This window comes from Bactrocera oleae, chromosome 3 (genome assembly GCF_042242935.1).
Source record: "Bactrocera oleae isolate idBacOlea1 chromosome 3, idBacOlea1, whole genome shotgun sequence".
NCBI lineage: Eukaryota > Metazoa > Arthropoda > Insecta > Diptera > Tephritidae > Bactrocera > Bactrocera oleae.
Window position 1 is genome coordinate 72,768,078 of NC_091537.1, and position 25,724 is coordinate 72,793,801.

General features: G+C 34.6%; 1 protein-coding gene across 3 annotated transcripts in view; it reads left to right on the forward strand.

The window, feature by feature from the left end:
* mol (dual oxidase maturation factor 1 mol) overlaps window positions 1–24,007 on the forward strand; it is a 51,581-nt gene extending 27,574 nt beyond the window's left edge. For all 3 annotated transcript variants that reach the window (XM_036362033.2, XM_036362037.2, XM_036362034.2), the window contains 4 exons: window positions 162–296; window positions 20,360–20,791; window positions 20,936–21,479; window positions 23,093–24,007. In XM_036362033.2, coding sequence (XP_036217926.1) covers window positions 162–296; window positions 20,360–20,791; window positions 20,936–21,479; window positions 23,093–23,135 — 1,154 coding nt within the window. In that variant the 3' untranslated portion in view covers window positions 23,136–24,007. The remainder of the gene's footprint in view (window positions 1–161; window positions 297–20,359; window positions 20,792–20,935; window positions 21,480–23,092) is intronic.
* Window positions 24,008–25,724: the final 1,717 nt, after the last annotated feature.

Below are 25,724 nucleotides of genomic sequence, written 5' to 3' on the forward strand. Positions count from 1 at the left end.
GCGTGTGATTTATACTCGCTAGCACCTCTATTTATTTTCGAATTTTTATTGCAATTTTTTTTCTATTACAAATGACCGTCTATTAAATCATTAATTTGTATGTTATAGTTGAATTTTATGTACTTATTTAACAATTTTTTGTTTCACTTGAATACAAACAGTTACTCGACTGGGCTCCGCTTGGCATGTGGCGCACACAACCATCATAGCGCCGTACAAGGCGTTCTCGCGTGAGAAGATGCCGTCGCGGATAGGCACGCATATCGGCCTTATGCACGTCAATGTGACGTTGACAGGTAAGCGAAAGTGTGGGAGCAGGTGTGAGTGAGGGCGCTTGTTTTTGCTTTAATATATGGGTGGGGAATATTTCTGCTTTTGCGATATTAGCGTGGTGTTTAAATGTGTAAAAAATTTTGGAAATATTTTTGCAATGCTCGAACACAGTCATTATTATAAAAGTAATTAGGTCAAAACAATATAAGTGCAATATTTTCAGTGATCTTATTCTAATATGAACTATGAGCCTTTTTCTACAAATCTCGGCAGCTTATATCGCGGCCGAAAATCTATTTATTACCTATAAACCCGACCCAATTTTATCGATTTAAGAGGTCAAAAAATATAACTTTAGCCATATTAGATTAATATAACAATCGCATCGAGTGTTCACAGGATTATCTTTCAGTTTCTTTATAAGTAGGGTAAGACGTTACCAATCTTGTGATACCAAGCAAAGGCAAGGCGAGAACATAGCTTAACAAAAAAATTGGTTATGAGTTTATTTTATTAAATCATCATATATACTGGTAGTGGTCAAAGGTTTATAGTACAGTGACTTCTGTGGAATAATAAAAAAATCTTTTATTTAATGTTTTAAAAATTTTTCGAGGAAAATTACAGATAACAAGTTCATACCTTTCCCAGACTACAAAATCACTAGCTTCTTACCTGGAAAGTCCTAGTGACCTTCCTGTCGAAAGTTATTACTGTGTACCAATATTTCCTCATTTCTTCTCAGTTTTTTTAAAATATCCTTTCAAACCCCTTAGGTTTAAATACAGCCACATTATATTATTAATAAACCTGATTTCAAGTGCCTTTATACTTTAATATCTATAATTTCTTAACGAAAAATTTAAGCTACATTTAATCTTTAGTGACCTAGTGAAGTTGAACTGCTTTAGTACTTCTTGAATCTATAATGAACGTCATTACCAAATCTGTCAGCCGTTTTACGACTTTTGTGTGCTTAAAATTTTCAGCATTCAATTTGTACGCATTAACCACTTGACTTTTGCAATTTTTTATATAACTTTTGTTATTCAGTCGTATTGTGGGAATTTTAATTTTTTTATTTTCAAACGTATCTTCAAAGGTTTTGCAAAGTTGCAAACCCATAATAATGTTGTAATAGCATAATTGTCATAATCCGATATATGCTATTCACAACCAGTGGCTGTATATGTATGTAGTACTAAGCTGTGCCCAAAATTTGTCATTCATAATCACATCACCATTTAACGGTTTTTGTTATTTCATTGTCTCCTGTTCACCACTCTTCATTCACAACTACGCATTACTTTGATATTTTTCGTCAATTCAAATATTTATCCACTTCTTGAAATGGGATTTTACAATTTTCGAGCGTGTGCGCATTTATTTATTTTTTGTTTTATATATTTACACCGAATTCGTAACAATGTTTTATCACGATGTTTCTTCACTTTTTTTTTAAATTGTATATAATTGATCAGCTAAAATTACGCAAAATAAATTTTACCTGATCAAAACGATGTTTCATCAGTAAGTTCGCATTGAGATGTTAATTTGTAAAACTACTAACACATTTGTATTATATATATGAAGCGTGTAGAGAGTCAATATGCTATGAGAAAAATTACAAGACAGTAATTGAAATCGGAGAAGGGTAATAATAAGTTGATTATACAATTTTCATGTTGCTCAATTGAGATGTGTTAAGAAATGATTAATAAATTCGGAACATTTAGGGCATTTAAGTGTCACTAAAACACATGTTTACTTTTTCCACAGCTGCGGTTCAATATTTGAAGAACATAGCCGAATGAAATGCCACGTCAAAACTCTTGTCATCTGTTGGGGTATCCGGGCTCATCTTATAATATTTAACCTGTACTTCAGTATCCTCTCAGTAAAACTGAGTGATAAGATATTCGCTTCATTCATTATTATTCTGTTGATCTCAGCTAGCAGGTTTGTTTTTTTACTCTTATAACTATTTTGCGAACCTATTGTAATTCGCGGAACTATTTGACCTCTTTACACTGGCATATTTCGACCTCTCTCTTTCGCTCTCTTTTTACTTTAAATAGTCTTGTTAATAGGATTTAAGTTTTCCGGCTAAAGTGTTGAAATGTCCCTCGTATTCATACGACATAAATCTAAGAACGTCTCTCAAATTTCTACATTTTTTTATAGCGGTCAATCAAAGACTGTAATCCACTGAAATCGAATGCGCACATAGTAAAAGCAACTAGGCTTGGTTAAATAAGGTTAATAGGTCGATTCAAAAATGTATTCCACTTAGAACGCCGGTCCATCGTGATATCTAAATACTCCTAAATATCGATCCAAAACACCCTCAAAAAGCGACAAAGCGCTTAGAGCCCGCCATAATATCAACTTCGGCTATTTCACCAGATTCGCCGAAGATATGATTGTAGAGATGCTTCAACCTTAGTCCTGGAAAAGCATAGCACATCACCATTTCTATCAATAAATATTTTCAGCCTATATATACAATATTTTCAGCCTTACCATATGTACGCATGTTGGAGTAAGTTCAACTTTCGTTGTTGATTTACATGAGTACCTGCCGGCGACGGCCTTACGTCACGGTGTTCCAAAACACAGCGTATCAATACAATGCGTTGATAAGCGCCCCAAATAATACGAGATATTTGCAAGTATTAATTTGGTTACCAGTGGCAGTGTGTCTGGGCTCACACTACCATCTTGGTAAGATTCGAGGCCGACTTAAAACCTCTTCCGTTTTCGGATACGGAACCCAGTTGCTTTTTGCAACTTCTTTTAAGAACTGAAAAAACAGTTAGGCTGAATTTTCAGTTCTTCCTGCATTTAGGTTTCAACCACAGCCACCACGAATCTCCCCAAAGGGGCCATAACCCAATGAGCAGATTGGACCGAAATCCAAGGGCTTTCTGCTCCCCGTGGTACCAGAAAGTCTCCGGTAAGACTGCGTAGCCGAAACTACTGCCAGTTGAGCAACCCATTACTCAATGACTGGTGACATTTGTCGCTTGAACTTCAAATGTCTTTTTATTTACTTTTTCATTTAAAGTCTATAATATCAGTTCAAGCTGAGTATTATAGCACTATTTCTGACATACTATGCTGATATTACTGAGCAAGGTACATAATGACAGTCATAGTGCATTTGGCTTTTAGTCGCCTTTTACGACAGGCATGCCTTACCTCGGGTAAATTCTTACCCCTACCCGCAGGGGGAGGAGTAAGTTCAGTAAGAACGATTGAGCCAAGATGAACATTGCTGAGAGCATGTAGTTCAGTGAATCTGCTGCATTCTACTCTAGTATAGAGGGTTCGCCCAGGAACTTGTTGTTGGCCAGCGCCTGCTTAGTTCCAGGGAAATCAATCCACCTAGTAAATAAATCCATTTCAGTTTTATCTGAGTTGACGCAAAGCCGTTCCGCAAAAATAAAAACAACGTCGTAGGCTATTACCCGGCAGCCGTGTTCTTTGAAATCTTTCAAAATGTAGAAGTATCTAACAACTTTCCGATATATTTCTAAGCCGAATTGTAATATAAGTTGGATATGTTTGAATTGTGGATCGTGCCTCTCTTTAGTATTTTTGTCATTTTAGGTAGCTTCAAACAGTGAGAGTATGTTATCAGAACATTCCCAATAGGCGTAAATGCTGAATTTCATGAGTTTTATATTTAGGTGTTGGAGCTGGATACAACAGGTATCAGTGATTCAGGCTCTGATAACTTTTAATAGTTCGCAATATGAATATTCATAATAAATTTTGAGTTTGAATCTCTACTCATCCGCATACGTATTTTTACTTTGAATTCCATGTTTCAGCTCATGAATCTGGTATAAATAAATAAACATGACTAAGATCGCTAGATATGGACGATAAGATAGCTTATCTGAAAATTTCTATTCCATATAGGGGTATATATTTCACAAACCCTTCTTAGTTTTGCAGTCAAACATGGGTCCTTATATTTTCGAACAGACTTAATCTATTCCTGCATCTGAACTTTGGAGAAGATAGGTTCTGTGCTAGTTTTTTTTTGCAATTCATTTCATTTTGAAGACAGAGTCCAAGCCACAAAAGTTCAAAGTTAATATAATAATTGAAATTTTGACAATTGGACTCAAGATTCCTTTCGACCTTCACCAGGTGTCTTTTCTGACATATTCCATTCTACTTTGAGCAGTTATTTTTCTCCCGTGTTACTGAAAACCATTTTTCTGGCTCCCTTATCACTAAACAATCTTAGTATGTCGGTGGGAGGAAATATAGCTGTTTAATACAATTGACTGGAGAGAAGATTTTTGGTTGATCCTAATTGTAACAGTTATCTACTCGGAGTTTCATTGTGAGTGTAGAAATTTGTTTCCATCTCATTTTCCAGATTTAACTAAGAGAACCTAAATATTCAAATTGACTTTATTTTCGAAAGCTACTTAATGCAGAAGGACATATTTTGGACCCTGGTGATGTCGAATAGCCTTGATCTGCTACTAAAGATTCCCATTGTCTGTGTGCAAAGTTTTCTGCCAACTACTTTAAATATTTCTCTTAACCTTGATTTTGTACTAGTCATTCACTATTTTTACTCAGCGACGTGACAGCCCTTATTATTATACATCAGTCATGTCTCTTCAGTAATCATAGCTAAGTCTACTAGCTAATTTCATGAAACATCTAGTTAATTTCTATTTTATTTAGATTCATTTGATTGTTTGTAAATGAGGCAATTTAATCATCACAATGAAACATTTTTTTGTTTTTCAACTTCTGGCAACATTTTGTTCAACAACTATTGTACCCTTTACCAACTATTCCACACGCGCGTGCTTGTCTTAAATAAACGAGCATTTTTTTAGCAATTCATTTCACTTCCGCCTTTGGCTGGCGGCAGACAGTGTAGCGACTTGTCGGCGCGCTGAACGGGTTCAGGATGTTGTGCGCGCGCGTGAACATTCTAAATGACTACCGACATTAGATCCGCCTGGGTCGTGGGGTTACCGCTTTTATCTGGCGTACGCAAATTGCTTGACAGCTGTAATGAACGAGTGCAAATACAAGTAGAAGTGCTACGCACTGCGCGCCAAGCAATAATTATTAATTTAATGTTTTCCTACATACATTCATTCAACTTTAAGCCTCGTCATGATTTTGAGTGGTGATTAAGCAAAAATTGATGATGGCAGCCAAAAAAGCTACTTGTCGAGATTCCTATTGGTTTGCTTGTTTGAACCAACTGTTGACTGCTGGCAGCGCCACCGCTCGATTGCTTGGCGATTTAGCGGGTTGGCTGGTTGCCTGCTTGATGACTATGCACTCGTGTGAAGTGTGTGCAAAACGCTTTTTATATTAGCTCTTTTGTTTTATTTCAAATTTGTTTGTTGTTTTTTATTTGTGAATAATTTGCATTTTAATTTAATACTTTATTCGCTAAATAGTTGCATAAAAGCAAATTGGATAAAGCCTTTGCAAAAACCACACAAAAAACATTAAATAATACAAATTTGAAAATCGCTTGAAAACAACTTAAGATTGGGCACACTTTGCATTTGACAAGCGCTTTGATCGACCGGCGGCGGCTGTCTATTGCTAAATAAAGACTTCGTTAACTTTGTGACACCTTTTGACTGCTGACAGTTGCGCTTCTGCTAGTTTACTGATTTGCGTCATTTTTCACTATCTCAATGTGATTGACAACTTGAAGATTTGCTTATTCTTTTTACTAGTTAATATTTGAATAAATTGTATATTGTTCAAAAATGCATTTAATGAAGAAAAATACAACAATAAAAGTTTGTGTTTTTTGGCAGATTTTTTGTCTGTCGGAAACGTTACAGCTGACATCTATATAAGGTTATCTATAATAGCTGATATTTTAAGCTTAATTGTCTTGTGTGGATAACTTTCATGTTTTGGTCCGGGTAGGGATAAAATTTGTAAGAGTCATAGAGGACAATGCAGAAATCAGTTGTTCAATTTTGTTTGCGTTTCACTAAAGTTGCCATCGTTCTATTTGTATACACGATTTTTCAAACATTTAGTTTTTTAGTTATAATTTTTCATAATGTAAAAGCGCAAAACTAAAATCCAACTATTTAAAATAGTTTACCTATTTATAAATAAATGTATTCGACTGTGAGTTTGAGTTATTTTAAGAATATTTCAAATATCTTCAAGTTTATTTTTTAATTACTACAAAACATCGAGATTGACAACTCGTTTTTACGGAAAAAATTCAATTTTCGCGGATATTTTTCCATACGGTCTGTTGAAGCGGAGATAGAAGCAGTGGTGACTGCTCATTTACATTGCGCTCTCATAAGATAGGTCGTATCAGCTGATCCGGTCCACGGCTTTGCGTCGGTGACTGTTTGTGCCATTAGACTCTAAGTGGGACAAATCGTAGTTGAAGAAGGAGATGAAGATAAGAGAAAATTTAACCGACTTTCATTCAGAGTTAATTTATTGAAGGAACGTTTTACCTTAACATAAAGTTCAAATTGGATTTAAAGTACTTAATTTTGACAGTACTACAGTACTTTTATGGTAGGTTTGTGTTAACAATGCCGGAAATTGTATATAATTTGTAGACATTTATATACGCAGAAAAGTTGACAATTGCGTTTACCTATACGGAAATTAACAGTCTAGTATATAAGTTGATTGGTAGAAATTTTGATTGTTTGCATTTTTTGTTGAATTCGTCGAACAAAAAATTCGAGACCGATTCCATGATATCCAAATCCAAATTTTAGGGTTTATTCTGTTGAGCTTTATTCGTAAAAGGGAATAAATTTTATGCTGCACTTCACTCCACTTAATCCGGAGTTCACTGCAACTGAAGAACAATAATCCTTATTAATTGAATTTATCGCTCAATTGTTTTGATATTTGGAAACTTCACTTCTGAATTTCCTCTCCACCCTAACCCGGAGCTAATGTTCCCCTCCAACATCTGATTAAAGTCAAGAATTGCACGCGTTTACCGACGTCGCTAGAAAAAGCTCCTCCAATGCTGCAACGATTCCGGCTTTCTACGTGAATGAAAAAAACTCTTTACTATAATATATTTTACGTATAATGACTTTCGGTGGAAGAAAATTAAAACTTGACAAAATGGCAGCTTTTAAGAAAAAAAGTTGAATTTTACCAAAAATTTTGGTCGTTTTTGCCCCGATTAAAAAACTGCTAGGTCATTGAATGGAAAGTATACACAGAGCATGTAGAAAAAGATTGTCTCCGAGTAATCCGTGCAGCAAATGCGAAAAATGTAATTATGAGAACAACGCATTTAAGGATAAACTGAAAGAGCTGAATGAAGTGAGCGGCTACGTTATAGAAAGTTGCCACTCAAAATATATTTTAAATATTTATTTAAAATTTAATAATAGTATTTTTAAAGAAAAATGAAAAAAATAAAATAATATAGAATTTTTAAAAATTTCAATCGCTAGTTTATATCTACTGCTATTACGAATTTTTACTATTTGAACTTTTTCATATGGTTGAAGGTGTCAATTCCTCCTTTTTCATGACGTAAAAACTATACATAAAATACATCAATTTTTAGTGCTGCCTTGCGTGCTTTAATATTTGTGAAATGGAAATTTATTAAATCATTGCAAGCCAATCAAGTTTGTTTAAAAAGGCAATGACTTATAAATTGATATCAATATTTTAATGCTACGAGTGAATCGACCAATTTAATTTCACTCACTAACTGCCTTAAATTATAAAATTGAAACACGCACCATTACGAGTTGACATGCCATTTTTACTTCCATTTTTAGTTGTTTTATGATTTTTCACTTCGATAAAGACTAGTTTACATACAGGAAATGCAACATAAATCGATTAATCCATTGTCAATGACAACCGGCTGGATACTACTGCTATATTGTAACAAAAAAAGCAACAATGAGAAACTTGTCAAAAACAACAGACAGGCAGTACAAAACTGAGCATAAAACAACAAAACCGCGTAAAATAAATGAAATAAATACAAAAGCAGCCACCATAAATGCCTCAAATGTGCTAAAACGCTTGCCATTGAAATACTTTTGCTGCGCATAAGAGTACGCACACACACCAACATGCAATGCGGCAAACCAAAAGAGCTTTTCAACAGTAAAAACAAAAGCGCGACAGCAAGCTAACACTATGAAAATAAATATAAGGCGCGCGCATACACTTTATACACATGAACATATATATATTATATTTTTATTAAACAATTTTTGTTTTCGCATTGCGCGCGTTGTTTTACGCAAATTGAAAAAATTGAATTAAAACAACAACATGAATAACTTACAAATCTATAACATCAAACTGCAAAAAAGTAACAAAAAATTAAATTAAAATAAACGGGAAATATTCATTGACAGCTGCTGGTAGGCCTCAATCGCGCGCATGCGGAACTACCGACGCACCAATGCGCGCGTCTCGAAACACAAACGCGCGTGTGCCGCCAACTGTTGGCAAGCGGCGAGCTGCTGGTTTGGCGCTATGTTGCGGTAGTTAGTCATATGGGTCGTGCGCAAAATGAGTGCGTAGTTGTCGTCAAGTGAACAGCACTTATGCTGGCATTCGTTGCTGTTGTTATTGTTGTTGCGCGCAGTTGCTATTATTTAACAATTTTTGCGTTTGCGCCGACTTCATGCCAACGACCTCCAATAATTACGCATACGCCATGTACTATATGCGGCCACTCGACGTTATGCTAAAGGCAAATTACGAAAACAACAACAAGAATAAAAAGTGTTAAAATCGACAAAAACAAGCATGCTTAACAAACGCATTGGCACTTAGCATCAAAGGCGCGCACTTGAAACCGCAGCGCAAACGCAACGTCAGCGGTGGCGGCGCGCGGCAAAATAAAAGTACAAAAACAAAATGTATATATGGCATATGCAACAACAAAATTGAGTTGCACTTATTGCAACAGCAAATACTTCACTAACTAGCGACTACTATTCACTTACCAACCCAGAGACACACTTACACACATACGCCCATGCCATACATAACTACATATGCAGATGTATGCGTATGTTGCGTTGTCAGTGTAGTCGTAGTTAGCCTTTTTTGCATAATTTTGCATAAATACATTCATTGATATGTACACGCGTTATTTCATTTGAATTAATGAGTGTTGCAGTGTAAGCGCAATGAATTCATAGCAGGCCAAATAGCAATACTTGAAATAAAATGAGAAAACAACGCATACAAATACATATACTTATTATATATACATATATAATATATACACACACATAAGCACATCGAAGTCGCGACCTAACATTTTCATTTCGTTTTTCTGTTTTTTTTTTTTTGCCGGTCGTTTTTGCATACAATTGGCCACCAGAAAGGGGTTTGGCTCCGCATTGAACGTGTTGAAGCATTCAATTATGCATTTTCGCCACTCATATTTATGTACGCTTCATTGTTATTTATTGTGGCATACATAAATAGATGCATAAATTGCCATAATTGAAACAATATCCGTGTTCAATTTGGTTTTGCATTAATTATGCAGCTGCGCAGGGTCTGTTGTGGGCTTTAAATTACTGCGATCTGTGAATAAAACTTGAAAAGATCATTGCGAAAACAATAGAGTTTTGGGTTCAAAAGTGTTTATATCTATATTTCTTGCAATTAAGAAAGAAAATGCTATAGCCTTCTTGAACAGAATGAGTTTTAAGAGATTCAAAATGCCAAAAAATAAAAATTTCGATTGCGAAACGGAGACTTAATAGTTAGCCACAAAAATTCAAATTGTCCTAATTAGCACTTTTACCAAATATAGCGAATTATAAACGAGTGTGTAATATCCCACCAGGATTATTATTTTTTTTTTTCGAAGCTATTCATATAAGAGTATTAGCTTGAATACCCTGACAACCGGAAGACTCTCCATATACTCGTTTTCGTATTATATTTGGAATAATTTTTAAAATTTTTACCTTTATTTAAGAAAAACACGTGCAATAGTATTATTTAATGTATTGCCCATGTGAACCTATAACATTTTCCCCACTTTCTTGCAATAAGTGGATTTCATTTAAAAAAATTGGCGGCCAAGAATGAATCAAGCGAATTTTTGATATTATCCGGCTGCGGTTAAATGTTTTGAGATGGCTGGTTGAGTGGATTTTTCGAGCTCTTCTTGTATTTGGCCACCCCATCTTTTGGCAAAGCGCACAAATATAGTATATAGTATATTCGTTTATTTCAACTATATTTCTTTTCAAAGTTTCTGGAAATTAAATGTGATATTATTTCGAAAATCGACATGATATTAGATTTCGTGTTCATATTCGTACGTTCCATTGATGTCTCTCCTATAGCGTACTAATTTTTATACTGCTTGAGTATAAAAAGATCTTTATATTAATTTTGATCGATCTGATTATATGGCAGCTATATGCTATAGTGGCGATCTGAACAATTTCTTCAGATATTGTGGCGATGTATAGAATAATAATCTATGCCAAATTTCTTGAAGTTACTTTGTCAAATAAAATATTTAATATTAATTTTGATCGATCTGTTTATATGGCAGCTATATGCTATAGTGACAATCTGAACAATTTCTTCAGATATTGTGGCGATGTATAGAATAATAATCTATGCCAAATTTCTTGAAGTTAATTTGTCAAATAAAAAAGTATTCCAAACAATGACTTGAGTTCGATTGGTCAGCTGGTATGACAGCTATATGTTAAAGTGGTCCGATCTAACGAATTTCCTCGGAGATTGCATAGTTTCCTCAGTCAATAATCCGTAAGAAATTTCCTGAAGATATCTCGTTAAATGCAAAAGCTTTCCATACAAAGTTGTAAAAAGTTTGAAATTGATATCTCAAAAACTGTTTGACCAGTTCACATATATACAGACAGAAGGACATGGCTACATCGTCTCAGCTCATCACGCTTCTCAATTATATACCATATTTACTTTGTAGGGTCTCCGACGTTTCCTTTTGGGTGTTACTTCGTGACAAACTTATTATATCATATATAAAAGGCAAATAGTATGTCTGCGTCGAATTTTTTTTGGTGAAAAGTAGTAGAAGAATGTTGTGGATTGAGATTAAGGATTATATCATAAAGTTCAGTTATCTAGCTCATTTGTCATTAAAAAATGCCAATACCTTTTTGCGGTTCTAAAAATTCTGAAAGCAATCTAAGCTTTGTGATAAAATTTGAAGCACGTATTTGGGGGTTTGACCTTTCGACTTAACTCCATTATTTTAGTTCTTTTGTTTGCTTGTGTGCTTCAGTAACAGCTTTCTTTCAATTAAATTTTTTTAGTTATTAGCCACAATTATCTCTTCAACATGCTGTCATGTAGGATATTCTCTGTTATTATTGCTGATTTTTGACTTATATAGGGTGATCCATTTCAAAGTTTCCTACTTTTTTAAAGAAACAAAAAAACACAGAAAATTAAAATTTTAGGGAGAATGTTTATTATCATTCAAAAGAACATTCTTTGACACGCAAGTACATTTTTTGAAGATTATCTCTTTCAAATGTTGGCCCGCGGCCGTTGAGTTCAATTTTTGATGGCTCCTTTGAGCATTTCGACTGGTAAGTTGCAAATGACACGCGTGATGTTTTGCTCCAAGGCCTGAATCTTAGCGGGATTGTCCGCATAGACTTTGGACCTTACATATCCCCACAGTAAAAAGTCAAACGATGTGATACCACACTTGGTGGCTAATCGTCTGGCCAAAAACGTGAAATTAGAAAGTGGCGACGTCTTGTTGAAACTAAATGTCGCCGAGATCACAAGCTTCAATTTCAGGTATTATTTAGTCGATTATCATCGTGCGATAACGGTCACCATTGACGGTTCGTTCTCACCGGCATCATTTTTGAAGAAATACGCAAATCATACCAAACCGTTGTTTTTTCTTAATGAAATAGGTAGGCCGATTATGTTCACCATATGTAAGCGAAGCGCGCATTCTTTAGGGAACGTCAGTTTTCGTAATAAAGTTGAAAGATTTGTAAAAATTGTTCAAGCATAGGTCTTTTCACGATGAAATGCCAAATAATACTGAACAAAAATGATATGACAACTTGACACGAGTCATGCGTGATATGTCAAAAAAATACTATTGAAAAAGTTTCTCTACTTGGATCACCCGTTAGTTAGATAACTAGAATTCCGTAGAAAAAATACGAAATTTTTAAATTATTTTCAATTTTAATTTTATATCTATACATTTCTTATTTTTAAGTAAATTTAATTTTCATTTTAACTTTTAAATTTAAATCAAATTTAAATTTAGTTATCATTTTAACTTCTTAATTTAAATCCAATATTGCTTATAATATTAATTTTATTTTTAATTTTAATTTTTATTTTAATTTATTTTTATATTTATTTTTATTTTAATTTTAATTTTAGTAGTAATTTTAACTTTAATTTTAGTGTTAATAATAATTAATTTTTAAATTTTTATTTGATTTTTTAATATAATTTTTTAATTTTAATATTACTTGTTCGTACAAATTTAAAAGAGATCAAATGTTAAATATCAACATTGAGTTAAAAAAGTGATTTTTGAGTGCTAATCTTTCGCCGTAATCCTACTCCAGCCATAGAAGATGTCATATATGCTGTTTCAAATAAATTTTCAATAAATTTGTGCAGTGTTAAAATAACTGTTTTTATGTTTTTTGATATAAATCAAGTGCTATATGTTTGGCTGTAAAGTGAAATAATTGTATATATACCTATATACATATATATAACTATGATGTTCTATGCATGTGGCTTACATATGGATTCAATTTGTTAAAATATGGTTTTTGGCGTATTTCCCACATTTCATATACAAAAAATAATCTCTTAATTGCTACTAATTTTCACTTTCAGTTTTTTCCGAAATTCACCATTTAATATCTCTGCCATTGTATCCCCAATTAAGCGGCCGCATGCTCATCTATTATATGCCAAATATCAATTTCGCGTTTTAACGCAATTGCTGCAATTGGTTTTTGCAATATTTTGTATACAAAGCCAAATCTAGACCTAAATACAATGGCAAACAGATGAAGCTAAAACAAAAATGAAAACATTCCAAATAAAAATACGAGGAAGCAGTCAACGATTTGCGAAAAAATTCACTTTCAATTGTTGTTTACAAAGTGAAATAATGTGCTACAGGAATGCTAATATAAAAAACTACAACACACACATACACATATACATATGTATTTGAAAATAAAGCAACAAAAATTCCATGTGGTTTTTGCCAGTAAATTTTAAATAAATACTAACAGTTGTAATTGCAATCAAGTTAAATGCCGCCCGCGCTATAAATATAATATGTGTTATACATATACACCAATATACAATACTATGTACCATATATAGGGTTTACCAACAGGAGCGACGTGAAGTTTAAATAAAATAAAACAGTCAAATTAGGTCAAAATGGGTTCTGTTGTTTTTTTTTGTTATGCAGATAATTTTATGCCATTTCCGATTTGAACAAAATGTCGGCCAAATGGCCACAACGACTCCGTTTGCATATCTTCGAGCGTTGGTTGGTTGTTTGGCTTAAAACTTTAGTTAAACATACCCCTAGGAAAAATAATATAGAAGCGTTAAATCGCAACTGATCGCGCCAAGACTGGGGCATTCTTCGAAATTAACGAGTCGCCAAAGCTTGCACGCAATATGTCCATGGTGAGACGTGAGACATGAGGCAGCGCACTATCTTGTTAGAAATAGAGATCGTCCCCGTCGATTTCATTCAAGTCCGGAAAAAAAAGTCGGTCAACATCGTGTTATAACGCTCGCTATTGATAGTAATGGTATTTCCTGCCTCATTTCGAAGGAAATAAGGCCCGATGATGCCACCATACCACAATCCTCCCCAAACCGTAAATTTTTGAGAATGCAATTGCGTTTTCTGAACCACACGAGGATTTGGCTCACCCCAATAGCGACAATTTTGTTTGTTGATGAAGCCATTAAGCCAGAAATGGACTTCATCTGAAAAGATGATTTTTCGATGAACGTGAATTTGTGACTTTTTGGAGAACATGAAGATGCGTTATAACTTTGACCAATTTCTTAGCGTTGTACTAAAGTGAAACGTTACATGTTAAAATGAAATCATTCGTATTGGTAGACACTGTACATGTATATATAAAAATGTGTTAAGTGCACCTATGTATTCATATAAGCTTGGATTCATAGAATAATGTAAACAATTTTAGAGTTTTGAGCAACTAGGTATGAAAATGTCTACCCCTGCAAGAAATATATGTATTGGTTTTTTGTTCTAGCCATCTTCGATGCGCCCTTTTTCCGCTCGCTTTGTTTGTTGAATGTGTGAACACAACAACAATGACATATGTTCATATATTTTATCGAGTTGGACTTGGATTTTTTTTGCTCGAAACGCATTCTATCATTACTCTCTTTATTCCATTTTTTAATTTCAAAAACCAAAAAAAACATGTTTTTTTACTCAAATGTATGTCGAACTTGGTGCTGAAAAAGTGTTTTTGGGGAGAGTTCTTCTTCACTGCTTTCATATGAAGAAAACCTCAGCCGAAAGTTATCGTGGTGGAAGTTTATGGTGAACATGCTCTAGCGAACGTGGCAAAAATGGTTTGTGGTGATGTTGGATTTCAAGACGATAAACGTCCTGGGCGGCCATAAAGGTTTGAGGATGAGGAACTGACTTAAAAACGATCTCGCAGAATGTTTAGGAGTCAGCAGCCATTTCAAAACGTTCAACAGCACTATCAAAAGCAAGGAAATTTATGAATTCTCGCCAAGAGTCGTTGAAAGCGATTTCTCATGTCAGAAACGCTGTTTAAATGCGACAAACAAAAAAACGTTTTTGTATCGGATTCTGACTTGGGATGAAAAATGAATCCATTTCGATATTTCAAAATTAAAAAAGTCATACGCCTTGTATTTAGGGGAACCGGAAGGCCGTCTTGTATTATGAGCTACTAAAGCCGGGTGAAACCATTAATGGGGAACGCTATTGATAACAACTCATCAAATTGAACCGAGAGATTGCCGAAAACTGCCCGGATTTGCCACTAGACCCAAAACAAAATTTTTCCATCATGACAACGGCCTCTTGATGCAAAACCGGTTAAACCTTATTTGTAAAAGAGCAGCTGGAAAGTTTTGCCTCACCCGCCTTATAGTCCAGATCTTACTCCTTTCGACTACCATTTGGTTTACAACAGAACAAGGTATCAAAAATTTGCTTGATTCATTCTTGGCCGCCAAGTCGGCACAGTTTTTTGGAATGGTATTCCTAAATTGCCCGAAAGATGGGCAGATGTTATACATAGTTGAAGATGGACAATGAATAATATTACTGTACAGGTTTTTCTTAAATTCAATTTTAGAAATAGAAATAGAAAGAAAGAATATAGTTATAGGCCCAATATGAAATGAGATTTGATGGCTAAAAAAGCGTGATTATGGATCTATATGGAATATACAAATTTATTTCTAGGGCCTTCGCTATATGACCAAATTCGAACAAAATCTTTATCATCGATGAAAAGGAACTATTTGCATTAGTATAAGTGAGTGCGCTTGAAAATGGTTTATTTTGCACCAATTTTTGGTCAATTGTATTCTCTCAATTCTCCGAGTGTATTTCTATCATTTATTCTTATTTTATAAAGTTTTTAAATTCGTGAAAAGTATGCAATTATAGAATAAGATCCAAAAGACTCTTAAGTATAACTTTACTTGCAATGAATGAATATTTATGGAACACTTCATAATATCGCTTTCCGAATGCAAAAAAAGGCGCACGTTACTACAGTAAATTGGCCCTTCGATTCAAGGGGAATTATTTGTGCTTCATGCAAATATTTTATTGTGCAGATAAATTCTCCAATAAAAATTAATTTGTGATTATTATCACATACTAAGCCCGTTTTGCTTTGTGTTGAAAACCGGTCATAAAGTTGCTACTTTTTGCCTAGTTGAAAACTAGTAATACATCATATAATAACTCCTGGGCATGATTATCATTTCTGTTCACTCTTATTTCTTTACAGTTTTCCTGTAGGGTAGCTAATCGCGTGTAGTTCGTGCTATGAATTCTTCGTGCTAAAAATTTACATTTTCAAATACTTCCACTATTTTTGCGCTAAAATGTTTTTCCCAAGTGCTTTGCAAGGTGACTACGTTGTAGAACGAGAAGTTGTTATTTTCAATATCAGCGTTTAGTTGAGAATGCGGCTCCCGAGATAAACTATAAATTACCTTGTAAATCGTAAGAGTTATGAAAAGCACATTAAGTACAATTTTTTACAGAACTTATTTTGGATTTTGTTTTTGGTTTTGAAAAATTGTTAAATTTAGATATGCCTTTGCAAAGTGAGCATATTGCAAGACAAAGCAGAGAACAAAAGAAAAACAGTTTAATAATATAAACAACAAAAACATAAAATAATGTATACAATAACAAAAAAAAAATAGTATATTATAAACAACAAAAATTTTGCTTCAAAGCGGAATAAAGATATAAAAAATACCGGTTAAACTTGCATTGAAAACAAAAGCGAGCGCATAGCACCGCATAACACTGCCAATTCAGCCGAAGTGTGTTGAAGTGCAAAGCAGTTCGGGCTGGTCTGACTGCACGGGCCACCAAGTGCACTGGAAGTAAAGCGGTTGCAATTGGACAAAGTTAGGGTGAATTAAGCAGAAAAAAAGTTACCTTCGGCTGAACTGAAGCTATATTACCTTAACAAGTGCATTTTTTATAGCAAAAAAGGGGTACAGATCTTGATTTTGATCGATCATTTTGCATGAAAGCTATATGCTATAATTTGTTCGACTATTGTGGCCTTGCTTTAGGCAATAGTGTGTGCCAAATTTCGTGACGATACCTTGTCAAATAAAAAAGGTTTCCATATAAGGACTTGAGTTGGATCGGTCAGTTTGTATGACCATTATATGCCGATATCGGCGGTTTCAACAAATGAGCAGCTTTTTGTTGAAAAAAGAACGTGTGCAAAATTTCAGATCGATATATCAAAAACTAAGGAACTTTTTCGCGTATATACCTTCAGATCTTCAGACGGACATGGCTTAATCAACTCAGCTTGTCACGCTGATCATATTTATACACATTTTATAGGGTCTCCGACGTTTCGCGTGTTACAAACTTCGTGGCAATCTTAATACACTCTGTTGAGAGTATAAAAAACACTAAATTGAGCTAAGTAATACATTAAGCAGCTGAGGTGGAGTGGGGAGTAAAAAGTAGCGCGCGAAAGAGTGCATAAGAGGCAAGTGTACGGTAAAAACGGAGACAAGTGTGCAGATTTGGTGACGCAAAGCACTGCGGAAGAGTCGTCTGCGATATGGTTAAACCGCGGTGGGATTTGAAGCTAGTAAGCGACCGAATTATTTAAGCAAACACACGATTAATACAAGAAAAAAATATATAACGGTAAATGCTGCATAGATTTACATATAATTATAGTTAAAAGCTGCCACTTAGTACAGTTGAATGACTTCCGATACGAAAATAACGCTGCGGCGACGATTGATTGCCGTTGCGCCGCCGTCGTCTTCGCGCCACCGCAACCTTCACCAACATTTGTTTTGGCGCTTCGGCGTTTGTGGTTCGTTGCACGCGGCAACTGTAACACTTAAAGCCCCACATATGTGACATATTTTCGAACACAAATCGCGCGTGTATATGTGTGTAGATGAGGTGTGTGCGACAAGTTGAGAGCGCAAGTGGTTTTGCTTTTCCCCACTACAAGTGCGCGTAGAACGGTGTGAGCTCTTGTTTCGCTCCCCTCAAATCATACGCATGCGCGTATGCGCATTTTTACCGGTTGGCCACAAAATTAATGCCTGGCAAACCTGCGTACAAACATTACAGTACACATACACACACTCAAATACATATTTACTCAACGCGTTGGTTGGTTTTGTTGGTGTTCATACGCATTGCTATTTTTCGTCGCCGTTACCATTTTGGTGGCAGTTTTTGTGTTAAGTACTCCTTTGCCACCAGCTTGATTGGTTTGGTGTTTAATTTTTGTTGTTGTCGGCGTAACCTTGTATTTCTGTGAAGGCCAAGCGAACACGACCGACGCCAGTGCCTGTGTTTTTTGTTTTGTTTTTTAGCTTCATATCGAATTGGTAATTCGAGTTCAGGCCTACTTCTGAACTCACACATACCCGCACACCTGCATGCACAAATGCACTTGCATGTGTACATGATTTTGTGGATTACGCACAAATGCCGTACATTCCAGCGCTGACGCGTCGTCGAGAACTTGACTTACATTTTCACGCTGACGCACTTATGATATATTTATGTATGTATATATATAATGTTGTAAGTCATTTGACGCACTTGTTAAATTATTGGTTTAGATGTAGTTGTATGCTTGTTGAAATGATTAGTGGATCACTTTTATTGAATAAGGTGTAATACGTCGATAAACAGTTAAGATGCTCCACCGAATTATTTTTATTATTATTTGGAATATGCTACATATATACATATTTATGTTTAGAGGAACTTAATATTGAATATAAAATTCTTACTTTACTATAGGGGCTAGGTAGTCTAGACTCTAGACTCTTGAGCAGGGGTCGCATTCACTTAACATAGCTATATATTGCTTTGTTGTTAGTTCAGCAGAACTATAGTTTTATATCGACTATTTTTAGTCATTCTAGGTTGTTGGAATGTTAATTAATATTATGTTTCTTGTGGCTCCAAAGTTAAATTTTTGGGTCACCCCTGGTCTAGAACACTCAAAGAGGTTTGGCTTTGACAATTGATTCTGCTAGGAAGAAAAAAATAGTTAAATTTCTCTCTTTAAATTGACATTTGTGTGCATAAAATTTTTTTTTATTGATTGTGATACGAAATGACTGCTACTGAGCAATCGGAATTAAATTTGTTTAAGCTTTCTGAAGCAAAATTTAAAAAACGGGATCTTAATCAATCTCAGACCTTCCAAAGTAACGCACGACTTTAGTTGTTTATCAGTTATTTTTGCAAAATTTCTGGCTTGTAAAAAAATGATAAATTTTTGACGGAAGAAATTAGCAGAAAATATCGGCATACTAGCAAACAATGGTACATGATTTACTAGACAATGTTATAGTGAAGTTTTACAGTTAAAATTTCAAGCTGATATCTTATATGGTAAAATGTACTTTAGTTACAGTAGCTGGTGATCCAGGTCTTGATTAAGCCACAGCTCTCTTTAATAGTATAAACTTTTCAGCATTTTCTATTTAGTCAAAGGGATTTAAGAAGGAAGATGAACTTTATGTCTGTTGACTCGAACAATTACTAAGTTTGAACAATTGCCTCCCTTTCTCTTTTATAATATCAAGTAAATTTAGTTTCCCATAAAAATAACATTTGCCGCATTATTCTGTGAGATAACTACCACTCGGAAGCGGAAATTTAATTATATTAAATCGTTTTTTATGATAATCTCGTTTGCAGACAATAACACAAAATTTAAGAAAGCAAAATTAAGAAACTATGTATATAAACATATTCTAAGCATATATTATATATTGCCCCTTCCTTCTTTCTTAATTGTTTATAAAGCTAAGGATTAAGATGATAATCAAATTCTTTATGATATTCCTAAAATACTCAAAGTAAAAGCTTGGATTTTAAAATACGTAACCATCTATTTTTAACCGTTAATAAATTTATTGGATATTTAGCGAAATTCCTAAAAAGCTAACAGTTAAAAAAGCTCAAAATAAAATCTTGCTTTTTTTAATAATGTTTAATTTCAATAATAGTTTAATGATCTAATGATTTTAAGTAAAATGAATAAATTTTTTAATGAACTAAAATCTTATAGTAACAGTTAAATTATCGTATGCAAGTTAAAAAAAATGTTTGTTCTATTTCTTACTTGTATTAATGGTTTTCGCATAATTTCTATTTTTACACCTACTTCCGCTTTATATTTTTTTAAATTTCAACATCATCACGTTTCTAATCAAAACCATTATTTTTCTCTTATCTCCCTTGCGCTACTTATATGTGTTCGTCGCACAGCCATAGCGGTTGGCAATTGGACAGCACCGGATGTGGACTACAATGAACGCTTCGGATGGGAGGGTGCCAACGATATGAGTGCCAATTATCGCGATGCGTTGAGACGTGGCCTTCCATTTCCAATACTGACTGTGGCGGAATATTTCAGTCAGGGCCGCGAGGGTTTTTGCTGGGGTGGCCAATATCGCGCTGCCGGCTACTTTGCCAGCATAATGCTGTGGGCATCGTTAGCCTCATGGCTGCTCATGAATCTGCTGCTTATCGCTGTGCCACGTTACGGTGCTTACATGAAGGCGCTAACGGGCGCATTGCTCATTGGCACCAATATTGGCTATTATTGTATGCTGCCAAAGCGTCCGTTGATCATCTATTTGGAAGGTGGCCGCTTGGAGTTCAAGCTCGGCTGGTGTTATTGGCTTTTGCTGGTTGCCGGTAAGCGCATATTGCGTATGACTAACGTTGATTGCAATTAGGTCGAATGAATTAATCGCTACTGTGATGTTTTTCTTATTCTCATTTTCTTCTCATTTTTTTGTTATCATTTTTTAATTTGGTTTGGCAATTATCTCTTTCCAGGTATCCTTTGCTTCATTTGTGGTGTTTTAATATCCATAATTGACTTAGTGTGGCCGCACACTTTCTCCACTGTGCTCGAAGTGTATTACGGTACACCCTACGATAGACATGTTATCCTGGAGGAATCGAGTGATGTGCGTTATCGCAAACGTGGTACCGCTGGCGGTGGTGCCGGTGGTTTAGAGGATCAACGAGGATTGGGTTCGCGTATTTTGCGTCGTCTCTCGTCGAAGGCACGAGATCATGGTAATGCTGCTGCTTATTATGGTGGTAATGCCGGTGTTGCTGGCGTTTCTAGTGCGTCGGGTGTCAGTGCTGGTGCATCGGGTGCTATGGTGCCGGGTGTTATTGAAAATAAAAGCTTCCAACCGGACGTGCCGAAAAGTCCATGGCGTTATCCGTTCAGACGTGCACAGCAAATACAAGCGGCGCGTCCGAATGCGCGTCTACAACGCACCATCTCACAGGAGTCGGGCTCCAGTATAGCATCAGCGGCCATACACATTTCGCCATTACATAAGCACGCGCTGGCGCGTATGCTGCCGTAAGTATTAGAATATGGGATGGAAGAGAGCTGAAGTCATTAAAAAGTGAATAAGTTCAATTAATTTTCATAAATATATGGCTTTTATTAGTTAGGATAGTAAATTAGTTAGAGAAATCATCGTAACCGAGTGGACCGAGTTCTCAAGTCCTGAACTACACACGAGCTGATTTTGTATGATAATTTTCGTAACCATGTCCCAAATAAAACCATAAGATCGCCAACCTCTTCTGAAATCAATCCATCATGTATTCAGCGTAAACGATGTTAATATCTCATTTATGGTAGTGTAGTTTGTTTACGTTCCCACTTTGATAAAAAAAATATTTAAAAAAAAATTTAAGTTGACACTTAATTCGCCTTTTTAACTATAGTCTTCTTAAATGTGAGAAGCTTCTAATTTGAATTTGTGTTGAACTTTCCTTCACGATTCAGATAGAAATTTGAAATTTTGCACACGCTCTTTTCTCCCTAAGAATAGTCCAATATTGTACCACTATAGAATATAGTTGCCATACAAATAGGTCGATCAAAATCAAGTTTCTGTATGCAACACTTTTTTACTTGGCAGGATATCATCTCAAAATTTGATATAGATTATTGCTCAAGATAGCGCTATAATGTCTGAACAAATTGCTCAGATCGGTTCAAGATACAGATCTTTTTATTCACTTCTATGCTATAAGAAATATACCTGTAAAAGTTATTATTATTTCGGACCGGCCGAAGCTAACGTTTTTTTGTTTTCATTAAATCTAGTTGGGCGTTTCACCGAGTAATCCCACAAATTACTGAAAATTTTCACTTCAAATATTCAAAAAAAAAAAAAAATCTCAGATATTCTCATAACCGTTTATCCTTGGGCTTTTTTAACTACAAGAATTATTTACTAACAAGAACTATTAGTGAAGAACTATTAGAAGTTATATAGTCTGCTCTCATGCTATACGGAAGTTTTTGGCATTCGCTCGTGAAATTACAGACGATTTTTGGATCTGACTTCTGCATGTTACATTTCAGAATCTATACCAAAAAGAATGTAAAAAATTGGTTTTCATTAAAGTTTGCTTTGTAGAAACAAGAGTAATTTTAAAATCTTTAGCAAAAATAATTGATTTTCATATTCTTTTGTTACTTTAAATTATGATAAGAAACGTTTTTGCTGAATATCAGAGTCTTTTTTTATTTTATACTTGTGATACACAATAGCATAAAAATGTAAAATAAATAAAAAATAATGTTTAAAAGTGAATATTTTTCATATTTTTTATGTAAAAAGCAAGCTATAAAAGCTAAATCCAAAAAAAAAACTAGTGTTTTTCAATGTCTAGAATCAAAATTATGCATGAAAACAGAAACCCACAAAAATCAATTTTTTTTTGCTGACCGGTGTTATTATTTATTTAGATTTGAAAAGATAGACTATTAAGTTGTGAGTAATATGTTTAGACTAATATAAGAATACCTCTTTAAAGCAAAAAAAAGATGAATTTTGAGTTAGTTGCTTTTAGTTTTTTTATTGTTGAAAAATGTAAACTTATTACTATCATGCTCGACTATCCTTAGTTATTATTTACAGTGCTTTACTAATTCCACTTTTAATCTTCTTTCAGTAACCCACCCATGAATCGCATTCGAGATGTGGAACACTGGTGACCTCAACAATCTTAATGCCTGAGACAAACTTCTTTTTTGGATAATATTGCTAAACAAAGGCAGATATTTATTTTATAAGTAAAATTAAATTGGGCGTAACTTCTAGTTCGGAATTAAAGTTATGTAACTGAAAACAAATATTGTGATACAAAAACGAAAAATAAGAAACTATTTAGAACTACAATGGACATATACATATTATATATAGGAAAGATAAATTAGGACTTAAGCAATCGCATGCCAATACATATACAATTATAATTTTAAAAGAATGACACAATTTCCAATAAGCTTAAATGACAGCGCAGACAACGACACAACGGTTATATTTCAGCACAATATTTAAGTGAAAATCTATTTTGAATTATTTTTAAATCCATACAAATACAAAAATTGGCTTTTGCAGGTTTCATAGTTATTTTCGTAGGCGTTTATTATAAAATAACGTTTAAGTTAGTCTTAAGTTAACCAAATTATTTATTGAGTATTAAAAAGTATAACAAAAATTAAATAATTAAATGAGATAATTTTTAGTGCGTAGAATTTGTAAAATATTTAAATAAATTTTGCATGTCATACTAATTTATTTTGGACTTAAGACCCTTGAATTAGGCCCTAAACTGTGTATTACTGTGTTTAATAAACGTAACTGTTGTCATAAAAAAATATGTTAAAGAGTAATGTGGAGATATGAGAGTGTTAAGAGCTTGCAGTAATGTATTAAGATATCTAATTACCCTGTACTAATTTAAGCTGAAAACAATAAATCTGTAAAAAAATATATTTGTAGCATAGGACCCTTTTCGAACGCGAAAATATTTTATAAATTAAGAAATTATAAAAAATAAATTAATATAATGCCATATAGTATACTTGTAGGGTGTTATTTTAGAAGGTTTAATTTCCGAAAGGTGCAAGACTCTCACCAAAGGTGGTGTTTTGTCTCTGAGAAACCGTAGTCAAGCCAATAATGTTCTATGGTGTTTTCGTCTGTATGGTGTTTCGCGCATTCGAAAAAGCTACATTCGTCAAGAAGCTTGAACGTGTCCATAGCACTCGTGGATATTTCCGACAGGTGCATTGTTACAAAGACCACTCTAAGTCTCAGAGAAGCTGGTGGGGTCAACGCTGAAATTCACTCCTCCATTAATTGCATCCCTAAAAACTTGGACCACTTCCTCACAGAGACTACTACTGGTGGCTCTTTCTTCGCTTACATACCAATGCCTAAAGCTAAGCTTGAGTCCTACCGGACTACGGTAGTGTATTCTCAGAAGTGATTGCTTTTAAGGTAGCGTTAGACTTACTGTTCCGGAATATAGCTTCTTTCAGGGAGGTGAGCATTCATTCCAACAGCAGAGCGGCGATATTAGCTCGTAAACTGTGCGCTGAAAGTTAGTTGAGGAGAGTCTAACCTCACAAGATAACATCAAGCTACTTAATGATCAGACTCGTTTGGGTACTTGGTCATAGCGGAACCGCTGGAAAATGCAAGGCCGATGAGTTAGCAAGACGGAGCACGAGGGTTCTCACTGTTTATTCATGCTGTAAGGCTAAAAATTCAGTCTGATGTAAATTGTAAAAGTTGTTTGGAAGAAGATGAGATGGAATTATCTAGGCTATTTCTCCTTCATTGTCCAGCCTTTGTAAGAATAAAGTTAAACCTCTCGGCAGTCATACCTTCAGCGAACCAGGAGACATACCCGAAATTGGCCGCCTCAACAAATTTGTTATTGGTTCAAAGCGCTTTTTCGATTTACGAAGGTCTTTATGATTTATTTTATAGGAATTCTAGGTACCAGAACCGGGGTTATACGCTGTCCAAGTGATATCCTTATTACGATCGACCATTTAACCTATCCTAATAGAACTCTAAAACGACAGCTGCCAAACAAGCTATCAAAGTAGATGCTTGCGATTGACGTTTAGCTGCGACATACTTTGGTAAATTAATATGCAAAGATTTACACTGGAACAACGTTAGTTTCCAGCACTGACTGAAGGCTTTAAATTTACATTAAACTTCAGACACATTAAATATAATATACAAGTATATTTCTGGCCTAATGGGTATGAAAATCAGTTAAATTGGCGCATTGCTAGTGCAACCAATCTTAAAGAGGCTCTGTAGTCTCCATAGCATATTAAATAAGTCATTTACATTGATGTGGTAATACTGGCGAATACCTTTTTAAGACAGAAATCGTCTACCATAAATGCCAACCGGTACCATCAAGATGGAGCAAGAAATTGGTCCGTTAAATTACTTTTTGTGGAAGTACAAAAAATTAGTTAGAAAAACAGAAATCAGGATTATATAGCGGCGTATTACAAGGCTGATAATGCCTTCCGTCGTTTTGGAGTCATTGGAATTATAGATAAGTTTCTCGATACTATCAAAGCCTGTATAGTTATACAATATACTTGTATAATGACGTGAAGCGATATAAAAAAAAATTTCGCTTTTATGTCCATAGGCTTTGAAAGCGGCAAAACAATTATTGTTTGTTATGTTGATCTCAATCCCATCCCATTTAGGATAGTATCAATTATGTTATCAACTTGAGCTATTTTATCACGCACAGCTAA